Source organism: Mucor mucedo (assembly GCF_025094135.1).
Source record: "Mucor mucedo strain NRRL 3635 chromosome Unknown EV154scaffold_196, whole genome shotgun sequence".
Classification (NCBI taxonomy): domain Eukaryota; kingdom Fungi; phylum Mucoromycota; class Mucoromycetes; order Mucorales; family Mucoraceae; genus Mucor; species Mucor mucedo.
Genome location: NW_026252480.1, coordinates 1 through 10,042, shown reverse-complemented (window position 1 = coordinate 10,042; position 10,042 = coordinate 1). Strand labels below are relative to the sequence as shown.

The window sequence follows — 10,042 nt, the reverse complement described above, 5'->3', positions numbered from 1 at the left end:
GCCGTTTATCAAAGATATCCATACGTGTCTAGGGTTTTAAAACTGTAACTAGAGAAACATGTCTCAAGTTTTTCTAAATATGTGCTTGTTTATTTTTTAAAGAGAGATGGATCTACATCTGTTTCTGTTATTACGACCAGGACATGTCTCAGAATCGCCACAAATTTGACATGTCCTGATACGTTTACGCTTATATGGATTGGGAGTAGTATTGTAGGAGTTGCTTAAAATCAATTGTCTAGGAGCAACTGTCTGCTGTGAGACGGGAACATTGGGTGAGATATTTATGAAAAAGTTTTGGTTATTTGTTGGGACGAGAAGCCTATTCGGTGATATAACAATATTCTTCGAGGGTTGTAAAAGCGGGTTTGCTTGAGGTAATACTTGAGGTTGCATAGTTTCAGATATTACAGATTTAACTTTTTGAATGATGTTACGATGTTTTTGGATAGAATTTGCAATAAACTTGTTTTCTTTGCAAATATTGTAATATGATTTTAGGTGTTCTGGTGTCTTGTAAAATATGCTTACACCATCAGCAGACGTATTCCAATGTGAAGCAAAATGACTCCAATCAGGTTCGGTCGATGATTCATAGCTGCATGAGAGCATATTTTCAAAAAGAGCCTTCTCATCATTTGAATGCACTGGAACAATTGCGAATTTTGCTTGTTGCTTTTGTGCTATGTATTCGAATCTATTATTCAGTACACGCTTGGTGGATGGAAGCTGTAATAGCACCGTGTCAGATACAATAGAAGAGCTTGGTCTGTCCAACTCGCTCGAGATCAGAGACAAAGTATTGTTCTTTTCAATACACAAGGTCACCATTTCATCGTCCGAGATAGGGCTAATGCCAAATACTTCCTTAGAACTGCAAAAGTCCAATGCATTTGGTACAGGTAAAGAGTTAAGTCGACTTGCGGGAATATGCAAGGACAATCTCAGTTTTTCAATATGCTGATTGATCCATGGGTCATAATGGCCCTTATGCTCATATCCAAATCTGTTCAGCGTACCAACCTATTAAAAATAAGTTAATACTTCATTTTGACAAAAAATTCAGATATTTACATCGATGTTGTGCCTAAGTCTGTATTCTGTGAGAGCACAATCAGTTAACTCGGGTCCTGCTCCAAATGATCCAAATTTTTTAATTATGTTTTGATGAACACCCCCTTCTAAAGAATTGGTGCCACGGATACATCTATACAAAGTTAGACCGTCTCGATCTTTACCACGAACATGGTACAAAGACAGACCCGGGGGATCTGACACATGTCCATCCTTTACTGCAACGAGAACATTTACTGCACTTTTCCATGCCACCTTGTCAAACAAAGGTAAACCAGATTTCGTACATTTAAGGGAACCAAATGACAGAAAAAGGTTATACAAACTGGAATATAAGATATGAGGAGGTGGGATATTTCGTTTGATCCGTTTCCAAATCCAGGTGGAGTTTTTGTTCAATTGATTTTCGAAGCTTGTTCCATTGCGTGACAGAACGATGGACACTTTTTCTTTGTCATCCGCATCTAATACAAACAAACAATTTCTGAAGTTTTTTTCAAATTCCAGTTTAAGCGTGTGTTTGACTCCTATTTTAATTGAATCCATAAGATGGAAGACATCTTTAACTACTCTGGTAAAAAGCCTTTCGTCTGTCGACTCATTGATTGAAGTAGTGAGGCGATTTTTAAATTGATTAAATCCGTATTCAAAGTTTGACAAATCAACATCTTCTATATCACCACCGAACAAATTCCGAGCCACAGCTGTTGCAGAGATATTGCCACTGTCTTCTTCATTATCTTCGACTACAGATTCGGAGGTTCCATTTATACCGCCATTTATTTCAATATTATTTGAGGAAGGTGGTCCGCTGGTTTTCTTGTTAATCTCTAAATCAACGTGTCTCTTGCTCTCGCTACGCAAGAGCGACTTGTCAACCAGAACGGTATACGGAATATTATTCTTTATAGACTCGAGTATCACCTCTGGCTGATTATCATTTACTGCAGGCACTACAAAGCTAGAAATAACAATACAGATAATAGAAACTTCAACTATAGTTTTGTTTGAAATCGTTTCTGATGAGTTGACAATTGCATATGCGGCTACGCCAAATGAGGACCACAAAGAGACATACTGGCCAGCTACCGGGTCGCCAATAATCTCCTCGTTTGTATTTTTTAGAATATCATATATTTCCAAAGAAACCCATGCGTCTAACGCAGCGTAGCGAATTTGGCCTGGAGTGAGCTCATGAGCGTATGACCAATCACTAATTCTAAGGTCTTTTGACAATCCCTTTCCGAGTAGCTCTTTGCAAATTGCTGAAAGAGACGAACTACCAGACCTAATGGCTCTTTTTAATCGACAAAACCGGCCTAACTCAAAAGATCCCTCACAATCAACACCAAACGAGTCCTTGATTTGCTTAAAATCTCCACCAACTTGGCGTCCAATTTTCAAAATTACTGGTGATTTCAAAAAGTATACCAATGATTCTGGCAAAGTTTCCCAAGTAGGGTCAAGATGTATAACCAGTACAGACGAATTGTGTGCGATCTGGATTACGGATAGCTTCCCTTTTACATGCGTGTTTCTATTATACGGCCACTCACAGTCAAAGCCTGTGACGACCGATGATGGGCAGCTCTCTAATCCATCACTACCGACCACAAAATGAAAATGTTCGGCCAGTAAATTCTTCATTACGCTTTCAATCTCTTCATAGTTTCGCAAGTAGCTTACTTGAATGTTTACCGGTAGTGACAAAGCATTGTAATTTTGAGCCTCGTTTTCATCATTAACCATTCTACTAGGTCTGCAACCATCCTTTAAGGAAGGTATAACGCTTTCCAAGAATCGTCGATCGCCTCGCACATTGTCTGTATAAAAGGCTACTGGCTTTTCATGGCTGTAGCCTTCGTATGCATTCATTAATTCGTTGAAAGACCATCGCAAATGTTCAAGTGACTTTGTGGGTACCAGCAACATCATTCGGATTTCTTCGAATTCGTTACAAAGCGTGTATAATGCAGTAAAAATGCTGGTTCCATCAATGCTCGCCATGTGTTTAACAATCTTAAAGGAGTGATCACCTTTCAAGACCTTTCCACCTAACAACATCATTTGCTTGTCCATATTGGGTCTAAGCGTTTCGATGATGGAGGTGTAAACTGTTCGAATATATGTCTGAGTTGGCGTATAACCTGCATATCCGTTTTGATTGTCAAAAGACGAAAACGGTTCGATGATTGTTGGGGTAGAAAAGAATTGAGTAATGTTTTGCTCCCCATATTTAGCCTTTATAAAACATGTAAATATCAAAACATATAAAAAATAGGATTAATAGAATAGATACCTTCATGGCAGTGAGATATTGAAGCTCACTGCGATCATGCTTTAAAATGTGGAGCTCACGCAGAACTTTTGCAATTCTTTCAGGACCCATCGAGTTCTGTATGCAGGGTCTTAGAAGGTCACCCACTTGCTTCGAAACAGCACCTCTATGACTAAGATATGCCGGGAATTCAGCCTGCAATTGAATGGGTAATTGGCGCATAATCTTAGAATCGTATCCATTGAACGTACTGCCACAACTACTACTCAGGCATCTGTACCTTTTTGTCATAATATAAAAACATCTATTACAACAATAGCTAAAATTAATATTCCAAAATAAACAGAATTAAGTTTACAGGTTTGACTAACCTGTCAAGATCAACAATGCGGCGAGTATGGGGTTTCTTATTGAAACCTTTGGTTTCAATAGATGATTTACATGTCGGACAGTACAAATCATTAATCTTATTGCTTAATAATAAGTGTGGAATCCATAGGAAAATATCTGGACGATACAAATACTCAACGGGTTTCTTTTTCAATAATGCAAAAAAAGGTTGCATGGGACGAATCCAGAATGTACCAGTATTATATTCAGCTGGCATTGTTTCTTCTGTCAATCTTTTTTGGACTTCTTCGAAGTAGTTGTACAGTACACTATTCTGAACTTCACCAGACAGAAATGCTTGCTCGTCTGTCACGCTCTCGTCATCACTAGTACTATCAGTCTCGGTTATTATACGATTGACGATGTCTTCTTCTTCCAACGCAGTAAAGGCATTTTGATCATCTACAGCCGGCAATTCGTTTACACGGCTGTCAGAAAGATTGATTTCGGGGACATCAACATTTTCCTGAATTATTGATTCTTCAATCACAGCCTACGTTCTTTGTTAGTTTCTTATAATCATGCAAATCATTTATCCAATTTACCTCATTGGCTTGACTTGAGCTTTCGCCATTTTGGTTAATTTTTCGCATACTTTGAAATAAAGTAGTTTGTTGGGGGTCAACTCTTTTTGGGGCGGATGGTCTTCCGGCTCTATGGCCCACAGAATTTTTTTTTCCAGGTGGTCTTCCTGTCCTAGCCATATTTTTGGAAAGAATTAATTGTGAAAGAAGTTTTTTATAAATTAAAAAAAACATACCTTGTACATTTTTTTTAAAAAAAAAACCAATCCCCGCTAATGTCTTCAGGTTTCGAAAGACATTTCAGATAAATGTAAGGTGTCTTGGGTGAAATTGTTAATACTAAAACAAAAGAATGTATGCTACAATCAACTACAATAACAGATAAAATCACTTGAAAAGTTGTCATGCTTTCGGTAATCCGTTACTTTTATCGAGGTCCCTGTGTACTAAATTGTAGGTAAATCAAGCTCAACCATTTCACAGTAACATCTCCCTAGTTAGGTATTGTGTCACCTATTTACAAATAAATGTTTTTTCAGAGAATTTAAGTTATATAAAAATATAGCAGAACATAAAATATTGATCTATTAATATTAGAAAGTTTTGGGGATTAATTTTTATTGAGCTAAAAAGTAGAATTTATCGTTTTGTTGCACGAACAAGTCAAGGTTTGCACATAAATCTTTGAGAAATCAGTCAATAGTTACTGTCAATATAATTTATTTCGAAGTACCTACTTTCTTTAGACCCATGCTGTTATATGTGTGCTAGTTTTTATAAGAACAGTAAAAAAATCATCGAGGATGCTACAAAAAAGCAGCAGTGTAACATTTAAAGAAGATTTGAGCCCTAAAACTCTCTGTGTAGTTAGGTATAAGGCATCTGCACTTCTTCTCCTGTCTATTGAGCCAGCCAATCAGGTTCATACTTAGTGATCGGAGAGATACTAAATCAAAAATCTATTGGCTATTTTTCAAAATCAGGGCCAATAGAATTAAAAGTTAGTGATCGGAGTGCCCCCCAGACTTGTCAGCCAGGCCTTTTTTTTTTTCATTTTCATTAATATTAAAAAACCGCGTTGGCGGGAAAAAACCAAAGCCCGATAAACAAGGCGAATGATTATTTTTAAAAAACCGCGTTAACGGTAAAAAACCAAAGCGAATGATTTTATTTTAAAGAAAAAGAAAAGAAAAAAAAAATGAGGAAAAATCCTGCCCTTTTATACCTTTTCCCCCTCCCTTCAAAAAAAAATTTTTTGGGTAAGAAATCACAAGACACTTTTCGTGACGGGGATTTTTTTTTTGCTTCATGCAAAAAATTATTTTCATGTGATTCGCGCGTTTTGCTGCGCAATACCACTGTCGCGCGCGATACTAGTCCCTCAAACGTTACACAGCTCCATCTCTTTCCAATAAAATTCACTTTATTAAGAGCATGTAAACTCATGGTCTTCTTTGTAAACTATGTTCGCGTTTAAACGCTTTCTATGCTACTACACGATAACGTATTGGAGGCCCCTCACAAAATATTTTTGGCCGTTTTCCCCACAATCTCAAAGGCCAACCTATTCCAATCCTGCAACGGCTAAAAGAAAATGAAAAAAGATTCGTATAAAAAAAGAGCACTTGGGTGATGTTCTTTGGTAGTCATCTGCTCCATGTTTCAATAGAGAGACGGCCTATATTCCTCGATTTGTCTCTTGTTAATTAAACGACCTTAGTTAATCAGGCACTTTTGTCAATGTTGACTTCCACGTAATGGATTTTAAGGAATGGTGTGCATTGAGTGGTGGTCACTTTTAAAAAAAAAAGACAAGCACACACCTAAGAATTTGTAACTTACGTGCCATAAATATTCTTGATAAAGTCCATTCTCTGGTTTTTCAGTCATGGTGCCTAGAAACGTTTTGGGCTTCTTTTTTTTGCATCAATATTTTTTTCTTTGAAATTCCGCTAGTCATCGAATCATCCTGATATTAATTTAGATTAGGGTGATGATTCGTTTTATGATGGGTGTATTACAGCAGTTTCCAGCAGTAACCAAGAGGCACACATAAAATTTTGCATGATTTAAACAGATGTAGGATGTAACTAATACAGTCGTATATATGTCAAGGTCATACAGTAATGCACTCATTCAGGTTGAGAACAGATTGTGACCAGTTGATGAATCGATAGCAACGTATGCGATTGTACTGGATGATTCGTTTACTGTGGTTAATATCTTTCTAAAGTTTCACAGGTGTTGCAAAACAAGTTGATGTTCCACTCAGTGATCAAGTTCATCCTTTTTTTTTTTTTTTTTTTTTTTTTTGAAATTATGCAAGGTTATGTTTTATAATGGGATGATAATCTATTGATTATCCCAACATACGAGTTATTTGTTTATAAAAAAAAAAAGATGAGAGTTTTTTTTTGGGGGGTTTTTTTTTTCGTGTCTACTTTGATGGTCTTTTTTTGTGTGTGGAGCAACTCAAGTGGAGAGAACCTGTTTTTTATATATATATATGTGTATAAGGGGTTTTATAGAATGAACTCGTTTGATATCTACTTTATGTTTTAATGAATAATCACAAGTTTATATATTTGTATCATGTTGCTCCAAGAAAATTAGACCATTTTCTTGCGTGTGTTTCTTTTTTTTTTTTTATATGGGAAGGCTGAGGAGTAAATTTTTTATTTTTATTTTACTAGGGCTGTGTATTGATCCAAAGGGTTTACATTCTTGGATAATAAAGGATGAGCTCACTTTTTTTTTATAATGATTGATTAGGGTTTTCGGTTGATTTAAAAATGAAAAAAAAAAAGATCGCCCCACTTGAGAAAGGGAGAAAGAAGGAGTAAGATGTATGTAGTTTAGATTATAAAAAGAAGGGCTATTTATAAAATATCCCCTTGGAAAAAAAAAACCCGAAACGGGGAGAGAGAGAAAAAAAAAGTTTATAATTAGAGTAGTTGACAAGAAAAAGTAAAAATTTTGAAAACGTACTAGAAAAGGTGATACAAGGACGATCACTTAGTGTGACACGGTTACCTAGGGGATCAATGTTTGTTTACGTCTCTATTTTTTAATTGACAAGCGTGTTGACGGTGTGTTATACAAAGAGGTGAGGGGGGGTAAATAAAAAGGTTTATTTAGTGAGTTATAGAATATGAGTGTGTGTAAGAGAGAGAGAGAGATAAATATTTTATTGTTTAAGTAGAGGGGAAGATCGGTTTAACCTGCAATGGAGGTAGGTGCAGCAGGTGGCCATTGAAATTTAGAATCACGTAATTTAGTCACACTGGGTTGTCTTTGTTTCAACTTGGTGCGTTGTGATCCACTATTATTTTTACCAGAGCCAATAAGACTTTGGAGTTCAGCTTGTTGACCTTGTTTCATCACAGAGATTTGTTCTTGATAAGACTGTTGTAGATGAGCTACCTGAATAGAATGATTGTGTTGCGACTGTTCAAACTCGACAAGGATTTGATCCAGTTCATCATCGACAGTGGATTTAGCTTGATTTTCCGCTAGTTTTAATCGTTTATTCAGTTGATTCATATCCGTCTCATGCTGGAGTTGAAGTTTCTTGAGGTGGTGTAATTGTTCCTGTTCCAACGTCTTTGTTGCATTCTCATGATTGATCTTTAATTGCTTTAAAGATTTTTGTTGTTGAAGTAAGGCATGGTCCTTTTCTGCAATGACTTTTGCGTGTGATTCCAAAATGGTTTCATGGTTTTGTTTTTGCGCCTATAGAATACAAAAATAGGGATATTAAGACGTCAATCTCTTTTTTTCTCTCTCTTGGTTTTTTTTTTTACCTCTAGTTGCTGGTTAAGTTCATCTAATCTTTGTATTAAAAGACGATCGTTTTCAAGATCCATGGTGAGACGATTTAATCTTCTTTGGTTGTCTTGGTCATGTGTAAACGATTGCTTTGGTTTTCTATCTCTTCGAGTTAATTGGGAACGAAGTTCTGCCAATTCGTTTTCTTTTTCAGATAATCTATCGACTGCAATTTTATTCTACAAAATAAAAAAGATTGGGTGATTAGACTCCTTGTGTGTGTGCACGGTGTAGGTTTCCCTCTTTCCCCCCTCCCCTTACGGTTTCTTTAAGTTCTTCTAATTGAGCTGTTACTTGTTGTAAAGCAGGTTTAATTAATTCAGCTCTCTCAGCGTTCCATTGTGCTTTCAATTCTTCAAGTTGTAAATCCTTTTCTTGAAGTAGACGATCTTTTTCTTCGAGTTGTAAATAAATTTCATTGTCCCTTTCTTCTTCCGAGGGACTTTCTTTATCGTCCGCTCGATGCATTAATAATTCTTGTAATCTTTGATTGGTTTCTTCTAGGAGGGCTTCCTTTTCAGCTAAAGTGGAGATGGTTTCTTTATGACGGGATTCTAATTTATATAATTCCTTTTGTAATCCATCATCCGTTGAAGATTGCTGCTGTGGAATTTCCATAGATTTAATACTGAGTTCTTTTCGAAGTTGAGCTAATTCTTCTGTTTGCTTTGTAATTATTTCCAAGTGCTTTTTGTTCTATAAAAAGATAGTTAGGATGCTGTTCGAATAAAAAAGGAGAAAAAAAAAAAAAGAGATGGTTGCTCACCATGGATTTTAGATCGCTACACTCTTGTTTTATTTGAGCTACGGCAGCAGCAGCCGCAGCAGATTGATGACTTGCGATACTAGCATGTCGACTTAGATTGCCTGTATGAATGGAAGCAGCAACAGAAGTAACAGCAGCAGAAGCAACAGCGGTGGTGGTGGTAGGTGTGGGAGGTGTGGGTATGAATTTATCATTGGAGATACTATTTTGTCTACTAGTAAAACTACTGATATTCGTACTACTTGGTTTTCTACGTGCTCCCAAGCAAGGCATAATCATAAATAAATAAAAAGAAAAGATGAAAAAGAAAAGAAAGCAAATTGACGACAATCCGGGGGTGAATTTATATAAAAGGAGACCCTCTTTTTCTCTCTCTTTCTTTCTTTCTCCTATAGGTTTAAATGATGCCATTCTCCCGTACTCCCTTGAACCTACTCCAACCCCTTCTTTTAGAGCCAAGTTTTTTTAGTTGGTAAGTGTATAAATTATTTATTATAAAATCTTTCTCTCTCTCTCTCTCTCTTTCTCTCCTTTCTTTCTTTTTTGTCTGGGCCCTGAAATTATATGTTACACGACAAAAGAGAATGGATGAGATGGCTAGTACCGTTCATTCAAGACATAACGAAGATAGAGTTCGTCAATGAAATGAGCATGTCTTTGCAAAGAAAAGAAAAAAAGGTTAAAACAGAGGGTACAAAAGGGTGATTTTTTTTTACCTTATTCCTGGTGGTCTAACTTCTTTAAAGTAGCGAAGAGCGTCTGGTACAGAGACACCAAGTCTTTCAATCATGTAACAGCAGATAAAGAAACCAGTTCTATTGAATCCATAATGACAATGAACAGCGATTTGTGCTTGAGGGTTTTTCTGCCAGCAAGAGGCAGCAATGTCATTGAATTGAGCTACTTCTTCACGGGTAGGTGGGATCTTGGAAACAGTTTTAAATTTAATGTATTCGATACGACTTTGTTCAAAATCAGTGGATCGATAAGGCGGTGTATCATTGGAGATATCAATGATAAAGCGAATTTCTGGATATTTAGCAAGGAGAGCTGATGGACAATGATTGGTGTCTGTTTGACGCATCACTTTCATGGCTCGGAAGAGAGACTGACCGATCGGTACCTCAGTGATGTTGGCAATACTAGCCCATTTCTCATAATTCTTGAGATCCCATTTGTTCT

The 10,042-nt window shown here is 36.6% G+C and overlaps 2 protein-coding genes across 2 annotated transcripts; both read right to left on the bottom strand.

Annotated features, from left to right (window-relative positions):
* Positions 1-7,181: 7,181 nt before the first annotated feature.
* EV154DRAFT_112027 (uncharacterized protein) lies at positions 7,182-9,136 on the bottom strand (the record flags this gene model as incomplete). Its single annotated transcript, XM_051593909.1, has 4 exons — positions 7,182-7,998; positions 8,070-8,273; positions 8,356-8,790; positions 8,861-9,136. The coding sequence occupies 4 exons, from the start codon at positions 9,131-9,133 to the stop codon at positions 7,483-7,485; spliced, it is 1,428 nt and encodes a 475-aa protein (XP_051451211.1). The 3' UTR covers positions 7,182-7,482.
* A 321-nt stretch (positions 9,137-9,457) lies between these two features.
* Positions 9,458-10,042, bottom strand: EV154DRAFT_487673 (protein-tyrosine phosphatase-like protein; the record flags this gene model as incomplete). The annotated part of the gene is made up of 2 exons (XM_051598997.1): positions 9,458-9,515; positions 9,577-10,042. Coding segments are annotated over 2 exons (524 nt in total), but the record flags the coding sequence as incomplete, so codon positions are not given.